The following is a 23465-nucleotide window of genomic DNA, read 5'->3' on the forward strand; positions in this document are numbered from 1 at the left end:
CCTGAGAACCAACCAAAATGGATTCAGAGTTGGAAGGACCACAGTGGGACATATTTTGGCACTTCGCAGGCCTATAGAAGGAGTAAAAGAAAATCAGCTCCCGGCTATTATCACATTTATTGACTTTCGCAAAGCCTTCGATACCATCCACAGAGGCAAGATGTTGAAGATCCTTACTGCATATGGCATACCAGAACAACTGGTGAATGCTATTGGCAAGATGTACGAAGACACCAAAGCAAAAGTAATATCACCTGATGGAGAGACTGACCTCTTTGAAATCATGGCTGGTGTGCTTCAAGGTGACACGCTTGCACCTTACCTATTTGTAATAGTCCTCGATTATGCCTTGCGAGCAGCTATAGACGGCCATGAAGAAGAACTTGGATTCCAACTAGAAAGAAGGGGAAGTAGGAGAGTTGGTCCAGAAATCATAACAGACCTAGATTTCGCCGATGACATAGCCCTGCTATCTGAGGAATTAGAGGAAGCCCAAAAACTCCTGAGCAGGGTGGAGACATCGGTAGGCAAGGTCGGGCTCCGGATGAATTCAGGCAAAACCAAGTTCATGTCATTCAATCACAGGGGGATCATCACTATAAAAACAAATGATGAAATTCAGTTGGAGAATGTACCTGATTTCAAGTACCTGGGAGCACTGATGGTGAGCACAGAAAAAGGTGTGAAAGCTCGTAAGTCAGCAGCATGGAGAGCGTGTAGCAAGCTTGGAAGAATCTGGAAATCTTCTCTTCCTAGGCACTTCAAACAACGTTTGTTTGTTGCTACAGTTGAATCTGTGCTTCTATACGGCTGCGAAGCATGGGCAGTTACAACAAAGCTGGCAAAAGAATTAGATGGTTGCTACACCAGACTTCTTAGAACAGCATTCAACGTGCACTGGAGCCAGCATATGACCAATAAGGAGCTGTACGGGAATCTACCAAAAGTATCAGAAAAGATCAGGGAAAGAAGACTACGTTTTGCAGGCCACAGCTGTAGGAACATCAATGAACCAATATCTCAGCTTCTACTCTGAAAGCCTAAACACGGGAAGAAGAAACCTGGAAGACCTCATCTTACTTATACAGACCTACTCAAGAAGGATACGGGACTTGAACTGTCAGAGATAAAAGCAGCCATGTTGGACAGGACTGTGTGGATGGCCATCACAGCTCGGGCAGTTGACCCGACTTAAGCAAGTAAGCATGTCGGTCTCATGGGCTGTCAGCTTCATGGCCTCTCGGTCTCTTGGGCCATATTGGGGTCATCCCAGTAGCAGACAGCCCATGAAACCACAACAACAAATTTATAATAATAAATGAATACAAAATGAATATAGAAAGAAGCATGTCATTCATATGGTAGTCAGTCTCAAAAAGTTGTCAGAAGGCCCACGAGACTGACAATGTCTGTCTAGTGGTCTTTTGGTTTATTGAACCCTCAAAAACTTGTCAGAAGACCAACGAGATTGGCTTTGTCTGTCTAGTGGTCTCTTGGTTTCGTGAACCCTCAAAATAAAGTTGTGAAGAGGCCTTTGAGACCGACATTGTTTGCCTCATGGTCTTTTGACCAATTACAGTTTACACTCTACGATCACATACTTTTCCACATTACTGGATATAGTTAGAAAACTTTGTTTCACTATTCTAAAGAAAAAAGAAAATCCACATTAACTATGATTTATGACACCTCAATCCAAACTTTATTTAGAACATTAAAAGGAAAATGAATTGACGATACATTATTACCTAACACTTTATTGTACATGTATATTTGAGATTATGTTCATCTATTGCAAAGAATAAGATGTACTTTGAAATACATGTACAACCCAAAAATTAAATTCACTTAGTTACATTTTTTATAAAATTATCAAGAAAATAGCTCTGCATCAACAACTTCAACAGCATCATTCTTTTTTGTACAGATAAGCAGCTTTTTAACAGAGAACAACAAAGTCAAAGTTTTGACAAAACAATCAAGGTGATAGAGCATACCATAGAAAATGTTTAGAAAATACAATTTTTTTTTACACTGAAGTCATGTGAGTCTTTTTGTTTATAACACTAAACATTTCATTGCAATACAGTACCTTTAAAAGCATATTTTCTTGTGTATCCAAATAGAATACGTAACTATACAATATGAGACTGTACAACAACTTTCTAGTATATATTTTGTAGGCACAATTAATATATCTGTTCCTCGAGGAACCAATGAACTCAATTCACGACCAGTTGGTATTCGGCTAATCTCGTAAGCTTGGACAAATAATTGCTCTTTTTTTTTGTACAGTGCTGTAATAGTTAAAAAGTACAATTATTCTTACTCGGGTTGAATGGAGAAAACAAAATGGAAAATCTGTTTGTTTCTTTTAGTCAATGTCTTCCTTTATGTATCGATAATGATTACAGATGTAAAGTGCTTAACACAGTTATGAGTACCATTATAGCCCTAAACACGGCCAGCTCATAATGTTTGCAACATCTCACCTCGGCCCCCTCCCCAAAAAAGAAAATGATAAGTTCATGGAGGGCAATATGAGTAGACTATCACAATATTTGTGTACATCTTATCAGGTTCCTCATTTAAATATAATGTATGGAGCTTCCTTCCCATTCCAAGACTACAAAATACATTTCCATTCCCACCTTTTAAACAGTTTTATCAGGCAATGAATACAATTCATTCATAAGCGTTCTTCCTGTGTATTGGTTGATAAAACGAATATTTTTTTTGCTTGTGAGTAGTTTTTCATACCTTTCAGGTCTACATCAACATACTGGCAATCATCAGTTTATTGATACATACACTACATTTTGATTAGAGAAAACACATCATGGAAACAAGCTTTAGAAGCCTGATACCCAGGTCATTTGTGTCATTCAAATGTAATGTAAATGTAAATGTAATTAGAATATTAAACAGTGTTCTATCAGATTTATTAAAACTCTCTTAAAAAATAAATGTCATATTGTTTTATCCTATTCTCTATTTATCAAATAATTTCCACTCGTCTATATTACATTTGGTAAGGTCACAAAATCTACAGCAAAGTTGAAAACTTCAAGAAACTATTTATCAGTTTTAATGTCTTTTTCTGCATTTTAAGGGTTTTGTTCGCTTGACAATCTTTATGTTTCATCTTTTTGACAGATTTAACTTGTCCAATTAAATCATCAAATGTTATTTTTCCTGAAAAATGCTAATCTCGCTATGTGTTTTCAGGAATAACTTCATGCAGAAAATTCAGGACGGATTTTAAGACATTTTGAATGTAAAAAGTACATTAAAGCCATTCTAAACTTTTCTATTAATAAATATGTACAATATTATATCCAAATAATTTCCACTCGTCTATATTACATTTGGTAAGGTCACAAAATCTACAGCAAAGTTGAAAACTTCAAGAAACTATTTATCAGTTTTAATGTCTTTTTCTGCATTTTAAGGGTTTTGTTCGCTTGACAATCTTTATGTTTCATCTTTTTGACAGATTTAACTTGTCCAATTAAATCATCAAATGTTATTTTTCCTGAAAAATGCTAATCTCGCTATGTGTTTTCAGGAATAACTTCATGCAGAAAATTCAGGACGGATTTTAAGACATTTTGAATGTAAAAAGTACATTAAAGCCATTCTAAACTTTTCTATTAATAAATATGTACAATATTATAGAAGAAAAATTACCAGAGCTAAAATTGAGAAAACTTCAATTATTTTCAATTGAATGTTTTATTCAATCAATAGTTATTTGTAAAACACAAGTCTGTTACTTACTTTTGCAAACACTGATGGTTTAGAATTAAAATTTGACTGTGAATTGAATAGGCAAATTTGTGCCTGTTATAATAAATTTTAAAATAGAAACAGCTTTTGAAATTTGAATTTATTTAGGTTCTATAAGTGATGAGCATGATGACCACTGAGAAAAGAGATGTCAGCCATGTCACACAGCTACAAGTGAGACCCTCAGAGCTGGATTTGTTGTCGTTGCAATTTGACTCAGTACAACAGGATGTGCAACTGGTAACGTTATTAGCCATAGTGCAGTAAGGTCCACCACCTTTATGCAAGTTTTCACATGGCTCATCTGTGCATCCACGCGACACAACCGTGTGTGATGAGTTCTCATAATGATCAGTCTGCAAGAAATGAAGAGAGTTTTTATTATGACTATAACATGTAACTTGATCTTTCATATTCAGTTCTGTAGAATTTTCATTTCAACATTTGATTTCTTGAAAATATGAATCGCACGGCTCTTTCCTTTATCTAGTTAACTAATGTTTTTGTCCATTGGTTTTTATAGACATCCCACTAAAAAAATTGTTCTCTTGCTTTGTAATGTATTTCATTATTTTTTTTCTTTGATAAGAAAAATTAAAGCAAAAGAGAGAAGAAAAAATTAAAACCAAAAAAAAATTGACAAAACTATCATTTACTCCGAGTATATGAGGACAAAATAAATAAACAGATGAGACACAACATAATCTTAGGTGAAAATTAATGTTTACTTTGTATAAATTCATGTCTTCTGTTTCACAACATCAATTTAGAGATATATCCTCATTGTATTTTCTGTTATATTACCAAACTATAAACACATGCCAGATCAACCCTGTGAAGAAAAATATATATTTCAAAGTATTTGAATACCCAACAACGCTGTTCTTCATAGCATGTAACAGTTGATACTCCGGAACCGCTTGCAAGGTCATTAGCAGTAGAGCAGACATCCGATATGGAGTTAGTCGAACAAGAATAACATTGAAGAGTCTGCAAGGAAAAGTTAATGCACATGGTATTAGTTTCAAAAGTATTGTAAGAATGTATTATCTTATCTAATTATCTTATATTAGGATTAGTGGTCAGCATTTATCGCTAAAAATGCACAAATACTATCCCTCCCATGTTCCACATCAAAGGTGAACCCAAACCACATTAATATGGGATTGTGTTTATAGTGACAAAAAGATGTACACAGAAAAATTGTACAATATTTTCTAAGCAATGAATTTCTGTTTTTCTTCAGAACAAAATGCTTTCGTTCAGAATATCAATCAAATTTATTCTGTAGGCAACAAGTCATTGCGTTAAGCACGGAGGAGAAAGTTCTTTCATAACAAATCTCTTTCATAGACCTTCCTAACAAAGAAGTATACATTTTTAGATCATTATATAGTAAACACAAATACATAGCCACACATAACATGTACAATTATTGAGAAAGCCTCTCCCCATCAAGCTTTAAAGGTGAAATTCAAAGAAGATCACAAATATGTCAACTAATGTATCACTAGAAACTGGTAAGCTAACCGATGGCCATCGGACAAGTTTTAGGTCAACTACATATCGGGTGATTTATACAAATACAAATACAACCACCTCCATAGCAGCTGGGATATATGTCGCCCAAGCAGACGACATCACATAGAGAATGAACATTGTGGCGTAACCGGGCTCTGCCGGGGTAGCGTTCTGCCTTGCAGTCTCTCAAAACCCGGTTCACGCTCTCGACAATCAATTATATCTCTCTGTGGGCTCTCACAAAAGTATATCGTGTAAGAATTAACGTGGACAGCTCTCATTTTACTCACTCCCGCAATCACTGAATGTCTGACAGGACTAAAGAAACAACACTTGCACAGTATCTGCAGTTCAAGTAACTTTACTCGTTCCTGGTAACGGACCTGTCGCAACGACAGCCCGACGCTGACTCACAGATCACAACTATATAGAACCTAACTAGCTGCCCCAACGGCAGCTAAGCGCTGACCATAGAGATATATACTTAATAACTTGGTAGTTATATATCTCTATGGCGCTGACTCACTAACATCTCACGATGTCCACATATATATTTCACAATTAACTATAACGCCCTCTATGTCTCACTAAATTACTGGGCTAGTTATGCTACAATATTATTAATTGCAAAGCTATTACTTCTCTAATTATAATGAGTTTAGTGTATAAAAATGCAATAGCATGTCAAACCATTCAAAAGGGGATATGACCCGATTCTGATAACTAAAATCTTTTGCTTGTAAATACACAGGATAAGGGTTAATTAACAATCAAAGAAACCAGACTTTCAAATTTAAAAGCCCCGGAATGATATTAAGGACGGCATTTGTTCCCTCTTGAAACGCCGAACATACCCCGGTGTGTGCAGCTGAATATACAATGGCGCCTTGTTTTGTTTACAAGCGACAGATTCCTTTATTTTTGTATCGCTGCATTTGTCATCAAAATAAAACCATGTGCGGGGTTTAGAGTGAGGCAATAGATTTTACATTTAGCCTGACGGTAGTGAAGTAAGAGAAAGAACTCAAGAGAAGATGAAAACACAGGCACTGGAAATGTGTGAGATGTCATGGGACATCGTCTGCTTTTGCAAATCATGTCCATACTGTGATCTCACACATCTCAGCAGCGTTCGGAGAGCCCTTCAGGTGCTATGCCGGGGCTGTATTTAAGCGTTTTGTAATTTATAATAATCATTGCTTCGAATGTTTCCAAGCATTGAATTTTGATAACCTTGTCGAATCAAAGTTTCAACTTTGCAATAATGAAATAAAGTTAGTTTTTAAAATCAATGAATATCTACTTTAAAAGATATCATATTTTTCACTTACCCCTTGCATTCTTGTGGCTGGGGTAGTCGCTGTAGTGATGGAAGTTTGATAAGGTATCATTAATATGATGTAAAGACATGAAATGTTAGCAATACATAACTATGTTTCCATACCTTGCTAGGTCATTCAGATTCAAGATTCAAGGGGGTGGAGATGGTTAACGTTTCCAATACCAGAGTCTTGGAGGGTCAGTGAAATGTCAAAGTTGTGAGTGGATATTTTATAAAAAATATGTTAAAATGAGGATCGAGTAGTTCCTAACCCCAAACTTGTTCTTTAAAACTATGAATCAAAAGATCAAATTAAGTAAGCAAACTAAATCTATCCGATGAATTCGTCCGATTTTTTTCAAAATTCATGGACTTAGAAGAATTAAAAGTCTCGAAAACAACTTTCGTTGTCTGACAATCCTTGAAGAGCAAAAAAAGCGAGATATAGGCGCCGCTTTTCCGGTGAGGGCGGCGACGGCGACGGCGTCAACATCAAAAACTTAACCCAAGATTGTATCTGTAAACTCCCTTATTCAGAACCTTTATGATAGCCGTCTTGAAATTTGTTTTTAAACAAGTTAATCCATCCCTTAAAATTTTCACTGCCCCTATTGGTTTATATTGTTGGGAAGCAATTCTCTGTCACACATACATACACACTCTCTCCTAAGGACAATTTTATAGAATAAGGGTTTGTCGTGGGAACGATTTCTATCTGTTCGCTTAAGGTTCAGGACTCCAAAACTCCAAATAATGGCCCAGAGGGCCCCTGTCGTGTTGCAGGGGCAGAGGCCTAAGTTGTCAGTTGTGCATGCAGGGGAAGGAGCCATCGGACGCTAGAACCTTCAAGATTGCCCTCCCGACGAGTAGAAAATTGTTATTTTCTTCTTAAAATTCAAACAGCCCCCCATTCACTTCATTAGAAATTGTCTCTCTTTCTCTTTCATAGAACTGCATTTAATTTTTTGTTTTACTGTTCTACTTTCATCTGAAGTCTTCGTAGGCACACGTCGAACCTATTGCAACTCATCTGCAATGTAATCTGTATGTTTAGAGTTAAGTTTCATGTTCTTCTTTTTATTTTCCGTCTCGTTCCCTCCCAATTTCCTTTCTCCCTCTTTTTTTCTTCTTTGTCTTATCTTTGTTTCTTTTTACCCTTTCCCCCTTTTTCAGGCCCCCGCTAAAGAAGGCGGAGTATCGCGGTCGATACACCCTTTCCCGATCCACCCTAGCTTTATACATTCATTGCACATATTTCAACAAATTGAGGTGGGTTGAGGTTTCCATCCCAGCTAGACAAACAACTACTTGAACATTTGTTTCACTGAAAGGGTATATTCTAAACTAATTAGCAAGTACCATCAATTTTAAAAGTATCCTATGATGAGAATGAAAGCTCTATTTTGCACGAAAATAAGTGTTCATTTTTTCAAAATTGTTCATAAAGTTATGGATGTAGATTGTTAATAAATTGTAGTTTGGAGTACGTTTTCAGCAAATTGTCTCATGAAAATCAAGGGGCCGGAATCATAGTGCCGATTTCATTGAACAGCGCCATCTTGTGTTATAAAAGAAAGAGTGAAAAATAATTTTGTGACGGAATGGACTATTTTAAGCGATAGGACCCGGGGTAGCCGAACAATTTGTCAACCTCCTCATTTATGTTCGACACTGTAGCTTGATTCACACTATGATACGAAGCATGAATAATGTCTTGATGAGAAAGGAGCATTGCTTTTGGTAATAGGTGTTTGTATGTAATCTGCCTTGACTTGATAGCTTACCTGCACACGGAGACCCAGCATAACCAGCAGAGCACGCACAAGTATACATGTTCACTGCATCAATACAATCTTCATTAGCCATACACGGAGTGGAAGCACATTCGTCGATATCTGTGCAAATTGAGTTTCAATTATTATGTCTTGCCAAAGGACATTAGTGCCGCGGAGGGACTTTAACCGCGGACATGTACATGTGCTTCGGGGTTTAATGGAGCTTTGTCTAGTACAGGTACTAGAACCTTATTGAAACAAAACATTCATGTTAATTTCTACGGGGATCAAAATTATGATACATCGGGTTTTAAAGATAATATGCCCTTTTTTGCAGCCAACATCAAATTCTGTAGAACTTTGCAGAATTTTAGGAATATTTTATGAATGTCCTATCTGTGAAATTTAAACGTTAGCAGAGTCCTAATGATAAAATTATGCAAAGAAACCCGTTTACTCGCTAGACTTCACTGTCCACACTATGGAGTGACTGACTGGCTTTTTTATACTGCTTTGGTAATAAACATACATAAAATGAGCTGTAACGGGTACATGAGCATTTGTCTACATCCATAACCCACTTCTTGTAATGGCCACAATTAAACTGATTGAATCTTTGCGCAGCATCAATCGTATGACCATTCGGTACAATGGTCTGAAAATCAGACTATTACTTACTGGCTCTATAGCTCTTAAGTCGATTCGACAACTAGTCGTTGTTTTCCCACTTCAAGACATTTTGAAGCCCCCCTTTTTTTTAGGGAAGTTCTAAATTAGTATTTACTTTCAACTGCCGGTGGAATTTCGACGGCTTGAAAGTGTGTAGGGAATTATAAAGGACCGGGCAGATTCTGGACTAATACGTTACCGACCTGTTACACACGTAGCAATTTCTTTTTTTAACCATTCACTTGTTTTCTCTCTATTGCGCTCTCCTTTTTCTCTCTTATTCTCGTTGATCTTAAATAAATTATCACTTTCTTTTCTCTTCTTTTCTTCCGTCATTCTCTCTGGACCCAACCTCTTTATTAAGCCAGTGAGAATGATATATTTACATACCTCTGTCACACACAGATCCTGTAAATCCATCAGCACATGTACATGTATTGGTACCAGTAACACATGTACCTTGGTTCAGACACGGGTTGTCACCACCTGCACAGTCGACTACAAAGAAGAGAGAAATCATTCCAAACTAATCTTGCACATTTACTGAGAAGGAAAATAACAAGTGACTATTTGTGAGAACAGTCACGCTTGGTAAAAAATCTTATATTCAAAATAAATGATTGGAATTTGTATTGTTAATTTCATCAAACTCCAGAGGTGTATCCACGTGTATCCACTTCCGGTAAGGTTGTCGGAGTATTTCTTTAAAAGTATCGTATGATAAGAACAGTCACGCTTGGTAAAAAATCTTATATTCAAAATAAATGATTGGAATTTGTATTGTTAATTTCATCAAACTCCAGAGGTGTATCCACGTGTATCCACTTCCGGTAAGGTTGTCGGAGTATTTCCTGTAAGGTAAGACGGCGTACGCTGGTCAAATATCACAGTCGTACTGTGTAAGAGTTGTTGGGATTACCCCTGACAAGATAGCTTTATTCACATATCAGGTGAAGGAAAAGGATGAGTGCATTCACAGGTCAGACATTTTCAAGAATAGCTTACATTAATAAAGGTTCATTTAACCTAATATTATTATCTGTGTGAATTAGTAAGATCCCAGTCTAAGGTGTTTCTCGATTCCCGCCTTGTGACAATATGCACTTGGTTTTCGTATGTGAGCAAAGATTATTCGAAGAAAAGAAAAAATCACTTGGCAGTCTCACCTTTTTCAGGGTTAATTTCGTACCATTCTTTATGCAATACAATGTAGTTTTTAGTTTGGATATTTACCGTGCTATTATGTTCTTATTATTTCATTTCTTCAGTACTCACTTCTTGACTTTCTTCTATTTCCATAGTGCTTAGAGACTCAATTGTAATTTACGCTATATAAAAACTGAATATTAATCTATAAATATCTTACTTGTGTCAGCGCATGTAGCTCCATAATACCCCGAAGCACATGTACATACATTGTTGTCACAGGTACCTGTGTTCATACACAGGATGTCCGCAGAACAGACCACGACTGAAAGTAGAGAAAATATACTAAAATAAATAACGAATTTCACATTTATTGTTAAGGACCAAACTGCTCCAAAAGCGTGGAATTTAAGAATGGTGTACTTAAAATTGTTAATTTAGAAAGTAAGAATTACTTGTTTACCTTCTTAATGGAAATCTTGGGGGAGGGGGTGGGAGGGGGGGGGGGGTAAATTACAATAAAGACCATGCAATAGTTATTAAAGGTTAAAGTCACGATATATGTCATCAATGTAGGTTCTTTATTCATAGGATTATCGCATATTTTCTATCTCAAATAAATATGCTTTTGTTGTTGTTCCATATATGGCTTGTAACAGGTGGGTGTTCTGAAGAGATAGGATATTCTTTTCATAACATGAACTAACTATCTCTTTAAAATAATGTTTAATGTGTTCTCTATTTTGTAATAGGAATATTAATGTTCATTCGTCAGGTGAAACAAAACTATATTCTAGTCTGGATATTGTGAAGAAACACAGTGTTTTGGACAACATCAACACAGTGTTTGGAGACTTGATAGCGAATACTTGGTATGGATTACAATATCATTGAACATCGAAACATAATAAACAGTCACCTACTAATCTTGTTTCACTGAAAGGGTATATTCTAAACTAATTAGCAAGTACCATCAACTTTAAACGTATCGTATGATAAGAATGAAAGCTTTGTTTTGCACGTTTGTTGCAATAAACGAAAATAAGTGTTCATTTTTCAAAATTGTTCATAAAGTTATGGATGTACATTGTTAATAAATTGTAGTTTGGAGTACGTTTTCAGCGACTTGTCTCATGAAAATCAAGGGGCCGGAATAATAGTGCTGATTTCATTGAATAGCGCCATCTTGTATTATAAACGAAAGAGGGACAAATAATTTTGTGGCTTAATGGACTATTTTTAGCGATAGGACCCGGGGTAGCCTAACAATTTGTCAACCTTCTCATTTATGTTCGACACTGTAGCTTGATTCGCACTTTTGTAATTTGGGAAGATAAACTGATTCATTAACTTTTTACGTCAGGCCGTCGCTGGGTCAACTAAAAAAAAAGGCCATTAAAATCAATTAACAGTGTGACTTTTCACTGTTGATCGAGTGGAGATGCAAACCGTGAGTTGAATTTGACTCTGATACGAAGCATGAAAAAAGCCTAGGTATCTATAATGTCTTGATGAGAAAGGAGCATTTGCTTTATGTAATAGGTGTTTGTATGTAATCTGCTTTGACCTGATAGCTTACCTGCACACGGAGTCCCAGCATAACCAGCAGAGCACGTACAAGTATACATGTTCACTGCATCAATACAATCTTCATTAGCCATACACGGAGTTGAAGCACATTCGTCGATATCTGTGCAAATTGAGTTTCAGTGATAATCATTGGAATAAAAGCGACTAGAAAACAATTTCACTTTTGACCACTTTATCTTTTTTGTCGGATGATAGGAAAATTAATTTAAAACTGGCATTTTAAATAAGACAGTTAATGAATTGACAACCTCATTTGTAAAACTACAACAATACATAACTTAAACGAAGTAAATGAATTAAATATCTCTTTTAATGTTTAATGTGTTTTATATTATTTTTGAATTGGGAATATTAATGTTCAGTCGTCAGGTGAAAAAAACAGAACTATATTCTAGTCTGGATATTGTGAAGAAACACAGTGTTTTGGACAACAACAACACGGTGTTTGAAGACTAGATAACAACACTTGGTATGGATTACAATGTCATTAAACATCGAAATATATTTACAGTCAAATACTTAAACATTTGTTTCACTGAAAGGTTTATATTCAAAACAAATTAGTAAGTAGCCGTCGCCGGTAATCAAATAAAAAAGGCCGCAAAATAAATTAACATTGTGACTTTTCACTGTTGATCGAGTGGAGATGCAAACCGTAAGTTGGATTTGACTCTGATACGAAGCATGAAAGCCTAGGTATCTATAAGGTCTTGATGAGAAAGGAGCATTATTTTGCTTTATGTAATAGGTGTTTGTATGTAATCTGCTTTGACTTGATAGCTTACCTGCACACGGAGTCCCAGCATAACCAGCAGAGCACGCACAAGTATACATGTTCACTGCATCAATACAATCTTCATTAGCCATACACGGAGTTGAAGCACATTCGTCGATATCTGTGCAAATTGAGTTTCAATTATTATGTCTTGCCAAAGGACATTAGTGCCGCGGAGGGACTTTAACCCTATTGAGCCCGGGGGGGGGGGGGGGGCTTGACATTTTTCGCGATAATTTTTTAACGCAAGAAAATCTTGCACTGAAATTTTGTGACTTTTTTCTTTCGAGTCTTGCGCAACTTTTGAAAGAAATTTTTCGAAAATCGGACCTACCATTATAAAGGCACGTGTCCTTTTGTCTTCGCATGTCAGCCCGAAAATCGCTCATTTTTGTGATTTGTGTACAAAACATATGGAAATCTCATTTTTCAAATAAAGAGGTAAAACATTGGTTATTTGGTCTTGTTTAGATTTTAGGTGTTTATTTTGGGGTCAAAATAGTTGAATTATAGTTGGAAATGAAAAAAAAAAACAACAAAAACAATAAAATACATAAGTTAAAAAACAAAAAAATACATAAGAAATTATCAAAACAATAGATAACATAAGGAATAACCCTGGTTTTTCAAATTTTTGTGTTGTATTATTATTCCAAATGGTCTAACAAATATATTATGTAGTGAGAAAGAATGCTTAAATATGAATAATGTCTGATTTATGGGCAAAAATGTGAATTTAATGACCTTATTTGCATAAATTACCATAAATATGCAAATGAGTGAATTTTTCAAAAAAAATTGAAATTACCATAGTATTCTATACACTTCACTTGACATGTATGCAAATTTTCGCGGCGATCGGGCTTTTCACGGCCGAGATCATAGGGGGGGGGGCCTTAGAAGCCCCCCTCCCCCCGGGCTATGCAGTTTCAAAATAGCCCGGGCTAAATAGGGTTAACCGCGGACATGTACATGTGCTTTGGGGTTTAATGGAGCTTTGTCTAGTACAGGTACTAGAACCTTATTGAAACAAAACATTTATGTTAATTTCTACGGGGATCAAAATTATGATACATTGGGTTTTAAAGATAATATGCCCTTTTTTGCAGCCAGCATCAAATTCTGTAGAACTTTGCAGAATTCATGAATATTTTATGAATGTCCTATCTGTCAAATTTAAACGTTAGCAGAGTCCTAATGATACAATAATGCAAAGAAACACGTTTACTTGCTAGACTTCACTGTCTACACTATTGAGTGACTGACTGGCCTTTTTACTTCTTTGGTAATAAACATACATAAAATGAGCTGTAACGGGTACATGAGCATTTGTCTACATCCATAACCAACTTCTTGTAATGGCCACAACTAAACTGATTGAATCTTTGCGCAGCATCAAACGTACGACCATTCGGTACAATGGTCTGAAAATCAGACTATTACTTACTAGCTCTACAGCTCTTAAGTCGATTCGACAACTAATAGTCGTTGTTTTCCCACTTAAAGACATTTTGAAGCCCCCTTTTTTTAGGGAAGTTCTAAATTAGTATTTACTTTCAACTGCCGGTGGAATTTAACCTTTTCATTTTTTTTGGACTGCAAACGGGGCATAGTACCTTTAATACATGTACTACACAAAGCTCCATTAAATCCCGAAGCACATGTACATCTCATCCAATACGCTACCGACCCGTTACACAGGGTAGCGATTTCTTTTTTTCAATCATTCAATTTTTTTCTCTCTATCGCTTCCTCTTTTTCCTCTCTTCTTCTCTTTGGGCTTAAATAAATTATCACTTTCTTTTCTCTTCTTTTCTTCCGTCAATCTCTCTGGACCCAACCTCTTTATTAAGCCAGTGAGAATGAAATATTAACGTACCTCTGTCACACACAGATCCTGTAAATCCATCAGCACATGTACATGCATCGTTCTCACAGGTACCTCCGTTCACACACGGGTTGCCACTTGTACAATCGACTACAGAGAGGAGAGAAAATATCCTGAAGTCAATAAGTTTTACATTTATCGTTCTCGACCGAACCGTTCCAAAAGCATTTAAGAATGGTGTACTTTAGATTGTCAAATTATAAAATAGTTCGACTTGTTCAACTTCTTTATGGAAAAATGGGGGCTGAAAGTTACATTGACGATCTTAAAATGTATTTTATCTCGTAACTCCAAGTTACGGGATTCTGTGAGATACCAGCTGCGCGTGCGCCAATCAGTGAGCCTAGTGCGTGTGTTGGCTGACCACGGGCAGCCATTTTTTATCAGTTAAAATTTCACATTATTCGAAATTTCACGCTCTACAGGAGGTACGTGTAACTGTATTCGAATTACTATTAACAATACCAGCTTCTGAGAAGGTTATTCTAGCTTGATAGTTGTGTTAGTGCCTGTTATGGCTGATTTTGTTAGTGATGAGGGCCCACGAGAGGGCCCACGGTAAGAGGACACTTTTTTTTTTTTTTTTGGTCTCGAAATTTGGAAATTTGACATTTTGCTCCGTTGGGGGGGGGGGGGTAAGGTCACCTTTTTTAGGTCGGCCATGGGAATAATTTTTTTTTTTTTTTTTTTTTTTTAATTAAAAAAAAAAAAAAAAAAAAAAAAAAAAAAATCCAAAAGGGGGGGGGGGTTTTAGGTTTTTTTTAGGGGGGTTTACACACAAAAAATTTCCAAAGGGGGGGGGGTTTAACCCCCCAAACCCCCCCCCCCCCCTGCGTACGCGCCTGCTCTCAGTCTCAGAAGACCATTCCAAATAAGCCTTAGCCTAATTAGGCGAAGTAGAAGGCCGTTACGACCTGTAAAACAAAACATGGAAAGGCAAAGTCAAATGACATGAAGGAGGTAAATGAGTCATATGATCAGAGATTCCAAAATCTGGAAAAACACTTGAGAAACAGAAATTAATGTTGGAAAAGCTCTGTGAGAAAATGTCCAGTGATAGTACAGTTGGGAGACCTATGACGCTGTTGAGGTTAGATGCCCAAGTGGTACAACAATAAGCATATAATGAGTATATGGAGGAATTGACCCTTGATGATGGGAGCTTTGAATACCATTACGAACATAATTATGAGGATGATGGAAATAGTTTTTCCCTTCCGTCTTATGGACAAGTATGTTCCACCAAACAACACCCCTAACCTGGTAGTACCCAAGGTAAACCCTTCGATTTGGGATAATATCCCTGCGAAACCAAAATCAAGAGACTTGAGACTGCAAAAACGCCAAAAGCCTCTAATTAAAGGTTTAATAGCAGTTACAAACCTTATGAAAGAAAAGTCTTCCCCAGAACAGGAAGAGGCCTTGGCATTACTGGCACATGCAAATTATGAGGTGAACATGTTTAGAAGAGAGAGTATAAGGCCTGAACTGAATCCGAGATATCAACCAGTGTCGCCCTGAAGTCAAGGTAACACAGCAACTCTTTGGTGAGGATAAGGTTGTCAACATGTCAGAACAACAGAACGCAGTGTCTGTTACCATAATGGGGAGCCTTAAAGTTAAACAGCAGCGATATGCTCCATAGTAATGCAGGTTACCTCATCTGGCCAGCCTATCCCGGAAGAGGCCGGGAAAATCAAAACTTTCTTTTGGCGCCCTCTTTTTTAGGCAATATGCAGAACAGAGGGCGTACGGGGATTCTACCCGTGGGGCAAAGGAAGAGGATGGTACAATCATGAGAGGTCAGAATAAACAGAGCGGTGTCAATGCACCAGCCACCCAGTACAGGGTCCTTTACTAGAATCCGAAGTGATTGAGACAAATGACGAGGTGAGGAATGATTGTCCACTGAGTACCCCTCTGAATTGTAACCTTTTCAAAGAAGGCCAAATAAATTTGCATTTGAGCCAATGGAAAGAACTAACTGCTAATAGAAATATCTTGAACATGGTCAAGGGATACCAGTTGAAAGATGTGACCACATACGTGATGTGATTTATTTCTAATATTTTCACAAGGGAGTAAAAAGCCAAAAGATTGAGAATGTTTCTCATCTTATCAGAATTTTAACATGGTCAGGGAATACAAGTTGAAAGATGTGACCCCATATCTGGCGAGTTTATTTCCAATATTTTCACAAGGGAGTAAAAAGCCGGAAGATTGAGAATGTTTCCCATCTTATCAGAATTGAACATGGTCAGGGGATACAAGTTGAAAGAAGTGACCACATATCTGGCGAGTTTATTTCCAATATATTTTCACAAGGGAGTAAACAGCCGGAAGATTGAGAATGATTCCCGTCTTATCAGAATTGAATAATCACTTGGATTTCCACTACTTCAAAATGGACACATTTGTAACTGTGGTCCAATTATTGTTAACCAAAGAATGTTTCATGGTTTCACTTTACTTAAAGCATGCATACTAGTATATCTCCATATATACCAGGTGCAGAAAATTCTTGCGTTTTCCATGGAAAAGAAAACTTGTTTCAATTCAGAGCGCTATCTATCGGGCTTCATCAGGGTCCAGGATGTTCACGAAAGTGCTTAAAGTGCCTTTAACTGCATGTGCTCAGGAGCAGGGTGCATGTTTTTATCTCCTACATTGACGGCATAATTATGATACTTATAAAAGCAGAGTCTAATGATCAAGTAGTGCATGCGGTGCATGACACAATATAAATACTGACGAATTTGGGGATAGTTATTCACCCTCAAAAATCCAAATTTGAACCTAGCCAGCAACTCGGTTTTCTTGGGTTTTTATATAAACTCGGATACAATGACTGTCATACCGACAGAGAGGAAAGTAGCTGAGATTAGAGAGTTTGCGGGCAAATTGCTCAGAACAAGCAAAGTCACTGCAAGACAGCTGGCTTGTTTTATCGGGAAAGTTTTAGCAACTCTTCCTGCTTGTGAGCAAGGAAACTTGCACTACAGAGCATTTGCAAGAGACAAAATCTTTAACCTGAAAGCACTTAGGGGCAATTATGATGCTAATTTGACACTCACAGACACAGCAACGGAAGAATTGCATTGGTGGGTGGAAAACATTTAGTCACCAATTAAACATTTGGGATAAAGGAAACGAGATGTTGACTTGAGCAGTGATGCTAGTGGTTCTGGCTGAGGGTGCACGGATGGTAAAGCCTAATGTGGAGGTCGATGGAATCATTCAGAGCCCCTCGCCAGTTGAAACAATATAAAAATCTAGAGTTATTTGCAGCCTTCTTTACAATGAAGGTCTTTTGTAAGGGGTAAAAGTGGCATCCATGTCCTCATGAGGTTAGATAACACCACGACAGTCAGTTACATTAATGAAATGGGTGGTATCAAATCTGTATAATGTGATGAACTTGCTCATGTATTATGGCAATATTGTATAGAAAGGGATATATGGGCCACAGCAGCCCACTTGCCTGGTGCAGAAAATGACATTGCCTACAAAAGGTCCCAGAAACTCCAGCGATGAAACTGAATGGATGTTAACCAAAAAAATGTTTAAGGAGTAATGTAGCTTGATGGGTAATCCGAAGATTGACCTCTTTGCATCATGGTTCAATACCCAGCTACCAGAATATGTATCATGGCAACCAGATCTAGAGACACTAGACATTAATGTATTCACGCTATGTTGGCGGAACTTGAGTTTTATGCTTTCCCTCTGTTCTGTGTCTCCAGCAAATTGTGGAGGATAAGGCAGAAGGGATATTTATCGTCCCAAAATGGGCGTCAAATGTCATGATTCCCAAGGTTATTACAATTATTAATTGATGTGTCTACTGTTTGCCACAGAGTGCGCATACATTAGTCCAAACAGAAACTGGGAGAATTCACCCCAATGCAACAAACTGTTCTTGCTTGCTTGCTTGCAGATTATCATGAAATCGATACAAGCAAGAGGCCTTCCGGAATCAGCTCAATCCATTATATTGGTGTCATGGAGGTAATCTACCGGAAAACAGTACATCTCCTATATTAGGCGATGGATTTACTTTTGTCACAGACGTTCGACTGATCCGTTGCAGACGTATGTCGGTGAGGTGTTAGATTTTCTTAACAAATGTGATGGAGAGAGGAATTGGATATAGTGCTATAAACACCGCTAAAATTGTGATATTGGTAGTTATATGCTCTTTTTCAAGGAGGGCAATCATTGAAGGACAACCTAATGGTGGCAAGGTTCTTGAGGGAAGTGTTTAAACTAAAATCCTGTATGCCGATATTTTTGTTATCAGCACAGCGCGTACAGACGCTTTACCTCTTGAGAACAGACAACTTAGCTTGCAAGAAGGTAGTGCAAGACTGTAACAGATTTGAAGGAATACCCGCTTAACAAGCGACTATGTGTAGTACAGACTTTAAGGCTGTATTTGACAAAGATAGGATCGCTTCGGGGAGAAGAAAAACGCCTCTTCAAAAGTTACAAGAGACCTCACTGTGCAGTATCAAAAGACACGATTCCCGTTGGGCAAGAGAGGTTTTGTCGCGTTCAGGATTTGAAGCTTCAACGTCCGCAGCCGAAGCGAGACATGTGCCCATCTGTGATATTATGTTGATGGCCTGATGGTCGTCAGAGAACACCTTTGTACTTACTATAACAAGCATATAGTGTACAAACATGTTGATAGTTTCCAAAGGGCTGCATTGGAAGCTTGACTTTGTCGTTCATTGAGCAAGGTTAAGAATCCGGATATACAAATTTGGGCCTCAGATTGGGCCAATTTATGCAACTAATACTTGGTTAAGTGAATTATTCTACCTTTCTAGCATGAAATTCTATTTTCTAAGATTTATTACTGGTAGGCCAAAGTGGCTAAGTTTTCGTTTTCATGCTTTTTTGATATGTTTACAGAAACGGGATAGTTTTTCCGAGTGCCCGTCTTTTAAAACAGTTCACACTGGCAAGTATTTTATGTTCATACACACTGGTGCAGTTTTTCTAAATGAAATGTTCTGTTTTCTTGAAGAAATCATGTTTTTCTTCGTGGCAAATGTCAATCTGTGCAAAAGCACATAAAATTGTTGACCTATGATATCTTCTTTCATATATGAGTATATTATGTTTACTAGTGGATCCAGAGTGGCTTTCAATATCTCACAGAATCCCGCAACTTGGAGTTACGAGATAAAATGTATAGATTAAACGAGAACTTACCTAAGTTTGAAGTTTGATCTTCATTTTATGAAGTAACGGAGAATCTAGGGATTATGTGCCCTACCCACCCTCCCGTTGCTTCGAGAATTAAACCAACTTAAGGCGTATTACATTATTCTGGATGAGGTGAAGGACAGAATCTCTGTTTAATCATATAGTTTTCACTCTGGCCTCACTATTTTTTCAAGACTGATTGGCGCACGCGCAGCTCGTGTCTCACATAATCCCTACTCTCTCCGTTACTTCATAAAATGAAGATCAAACTTCAAACTTAGGTAAGTTCTCGTTTAATCTATCAACATGACATAAATTCCATGTCACAGTGTTAACCCCTTGAAAGCGAGCCCGCGCATTGCGATTGTTACCCCTGTGACGGAGCGATTTCGGTTACATCGCCATAGTAATGGAAAATTTGGCGGTGCTTTATACTTTCATTGCTTATTGCGCCTCATTCGGTCATTTTCATGATATTTTGTAAATATAAAAATGAAAGATCAGCAAATAGCTCCGTTTAGTCTTATTTCACAACGCCCCCTATCGTCAGAGTCAGCAGCCATACATGTTAGCCTATGGACGTTTTTTTAAAAAAATCGTTAAAAATTCATTTTTTGTTTAAACGAAAAGCACATCCACCCGACGTACGTTATCACTAGCTCTTTCATTGGAGCCCTCATGTTTCATTGACTTTTGAAAGTTCACCCACCGTAATTTTTCAAAATAGGTGGCAAGCTCGCCATTGCCTATAATACACATGTGAATCAAGTCGAACTTTGGACCCAGTCTGCCAAGTGATTGTGAGATTATAGGTCAAGCACACGAAGGATAAGAAGCATGAATTATCAATTATCACTTCTGCTATGTTCATTATGTCCATTTCATCCAACCCCCACCGTAAATTTGTCCATTTAGTAAAAGCAAACATTTTGCCGAGTTTAGCAAAAACATATATATATTAATGAACGGTCAGACAATACAGCCTTTTAGTACGTAACGTATAGTGAATGGGAACGGGCGATGATCCACCCAGGAGGTAGAGGTCAGTGTTTTGTGCTGGCAATGTTCACGCGAGCGAAAATAAGACAATCGGAGCAATAAGACTTTTTTTTTCTTCAAAAATATAAGTTTTGTTCATCAATACGACGTAATTTCGTACCATTTTTTTATGCAATACAGTGTAGTTTCTAGCTCGGATATTTACCGTGCTATTATGTTCTTATTATTTCATTTCTTCAGTACTCACTTCTTGATTTTCTTCTATTTCCATAGTGCTTAAAGACTCATTTGTAATTTACGCTATATAAAAACTGAATATTATTCTATAAATATCTTACTTGTGTCAGCGCATGTAGCTCCATAATACCCCGAAGCACATGTACATACATTGTTGTCACAGGTACCTGTGTTCATACACGGGATGTCCGCAGAACAGACCACGACTGAAAGTAGAGAAAATATACTAAAATAAATAACGAATTTCACATTTATCGTTAAGGACCAAACTGCTCCAAAAGCGTGGAATTTAAGAATGGTGTACTTAAAATTGTTAATTTAGAAAGTGGGTATTAACTTGTTTACCTTCTTAATGGAAATCTTGGGGGAGGGGGTAAATTACAATGAAGACCATGCAATGTTTATTAAAGGTTAGAGTCAGGATATGTGTCATCAATGTAGGTTCTTTATTCATAGGATTATCGCATATGTTCTATCTCAATTAAATATGATTTTGTTGTTGTTGCATATATGGCTTGTAACAGGTGGGTGTTCTGAAGAGATAGGATATTCTAAAAACAAGGGTAACTTTCATTTGAAGCAAAAAGAAAACTTCCGGTAAGGTTGTTGGAGTATTTCCTGTAAGGTAAGACGGCGTACGCTGGTCAAATATCACAGTTGTACTGTGTAAGAGTTGTTGAGATTACCCCTGACAAGATAGCTTTATTCACATATCAGGTGAAGGAAATAGCTTACATTAATAAAGGTTCATTTAACCTAATATTATTATCTGTGTAAATTAGTAAGATCCCAGTCTAAGGTGTTTCTCGATTCCCGCCTTGTGACAATATGCACTTGGTTTTCGTATGTGAGCAAAGATTATTCGAAGAAAAGAAAAAATCAGCTGGCAGTCTCACCTTTTTCAGAGTTAATTTCGTACCATTCTTTATGCAATACAATGTAGTTTTTAGTTTGGATATTTACCGTGCTACTATGTTCTTATTATTTCATTTCTTGATTTTCTTCTATTTCCATAGCGCTTAGAGACTCAATTGTAAATTACAATGAAGACCATGCAATGTTTATTAAAGGTTAAAGTCACGATATATGTCATCAAAGCAGGTTCTTTATTCATAGGATTATCGCATATTTTCTATCTCAAATACATATGATTTTGTTGTTGTTCCATATATAGCTTGTAACAGGTGGGTGTTCTGAAGAGATAGGATATTCTTTTCATAACATGCAGGGGCGAATCTAGCTTTTTGCTAAGGGGGGGGGGGTTTGACCAAAATAATGACGATGCGGAGCATCGTCCACGAGCCGCGAAGCGGCAAGCCGATTTTTTTTGGGGTGTTTATTTGAACCCCGTAAGTGATGTTTTCCTGGCATCTATTAACACAATGGAGACCATAAAAAGCAGTGCATGATAACGTCTTTTTAAATCAAGTAACAGTTTAATACACAGTTATATCCAGAGTTATCATGTGTTTGGTTAAGTTACCAGATGAGTTGAATATCTTCTCACAATATTTGCACTTGAAAGGGTTTCTCTCCAGCGTGCGTTCTTTTTTCTTTCTTTTTTTCTTTCTTCTTTTTCTTTCTTTTTTTCTTTTTTTTCCCTTTTTTTCTTCTTTTTTTTCTGGGCCGCCCAAGGGGGGGGGGGGGGGGGTTTAAACCCCCTAAACCCCCCCCCCCCGTAGATCCGCGCCTGACATGAACTAACTATCTCTTTAAAATAATGTTTAATGTGTTCTCTATTTTGTAATAGGAATATTAATTTTCATTCGTCAGGTGAAACAAAACTATATTCTAGTCTGGATATTGTGAAGAAACACAGTGTTTTGGACAACATCAACACGGTGTTTGGAGACTTGATAACGAATACTTGGTATGTATTACAATATCATTGAACATCGAAACATAGTAAACAGTCACCTACTAATCTTGTTTCACTGAAAGGGTATCTATTCTAAACTAATTAGCAAGTACCATCAATTTTAAAAGTATCGTATAATAAAAATGAAAGCTTTGTTTTGCACGTTTGTTGCAATAAACGAAAATAAGGGTTCATTTTTTCAAAATTGTTCATAAAGTTATGGATGTAGATTGTTAATAAATTGCAGTTTGGAGTACGTTTTCAGCGACTTGTCTCATGAAAATCAAGGTGCCGGTGTGACCGCGTAGAATGTAACCCGCACCGATCGTCCGACTATTAGAGATCGATCGAGAGCGGACGATCGGTGCGGATTTTATCCGCGCAGAATGTCCGTGTCGGACATTCCGTGCGCGCCTCAAATGTCTGACAGACGATCCGTGCGGAAGAGGTCTCGCACCAGTAGTCCGCCTGCCGCACCGAATGTCCGTACTCTAGTCCACACATATATATAGTCAATATAGTGGAGGCTGTTAGGGCTAAATAGGGGTTGTTTGGTGCAGATTCTTCTAAAAGCACCAAATTTGGCCCAGAGGTAGATTATACCATACTTTTACGATTTCTTCCGGCCGCCAAGAGGGCACCCTCTGGGTATGCCATATTGGGCAAATCCAAAATGGCCGCCA

General features: G+C 37.3%; 1 protein-coding gene across 2 annotated transcripts; it reads right to left on the reverse strand.

Moving 5' to 3' along the window:
• Nucleotides 1–3345: 3345 nt before the first annotated feature.
• On the reverse strand, nt 3346–6665 carry LOC105439024. Of its 2 annotated transcripts, none has more exons than XR_004066634.1 (3): nt 5601–5770; nt 4660–4779; nt 3346–4145 (listed from the first exon to the last, which is right to left on the reverse strand). XR_004066634.1 is itself a non-coding variant. In XM_030999336.1 (3 exons), the coding sequence occupies exons 1-3, from the start codon at nt 6648–6650 to the stop codon at nt 3894–3896; spliced, it is 381 nt and encodes a 126-aa protein (XP_030855196.1). In that variant the 5' UTR covers nt 6651–6665; the 3' UTR covers nt 3346–3893. The 2 variants fall into 2 exon arrangements, 1 of the variants encoding a protein (XP_030855196.1); XM_030999336.1 differs by lacking the exon at nt 5601–5770 and adding an exon at nt 6642–6665.
• Nucleotides 6666–23465: the final 16800 nt, after the last annotated feature.

This window comes from Strongylocentrotus purpuratus, unplaced genomic scaffold (assembly GCF_000002235.5).
Source record: "Strongylocentrotus purpuratus isolate Spur 01 unplaced genomic scaffold, Spur_5.0 spur5_scaffold_5, whole genome shotgun sequence".
In the NCBI taxonomy this organism is placed as follows: Eukaryota; Metazoa; Echinodermata; class Echinoidea; order Camarodonta; family Strongylocentrotidae; genus Strongylocentrotus; species Strongylocentrotus purpuratus.

Excerpts from the sequence above, each read along its gene's own strand:
- LOC105439024 (XM_030999336.1), bottom strand. Across the intron at positions 4,146-4,659 it reads ATGAAGAACAGCGTTGTTGG|ACTGATCATTATGAGAACTC; the intron begins GTATTCAAATAC and ends CATTTCTTGCAG.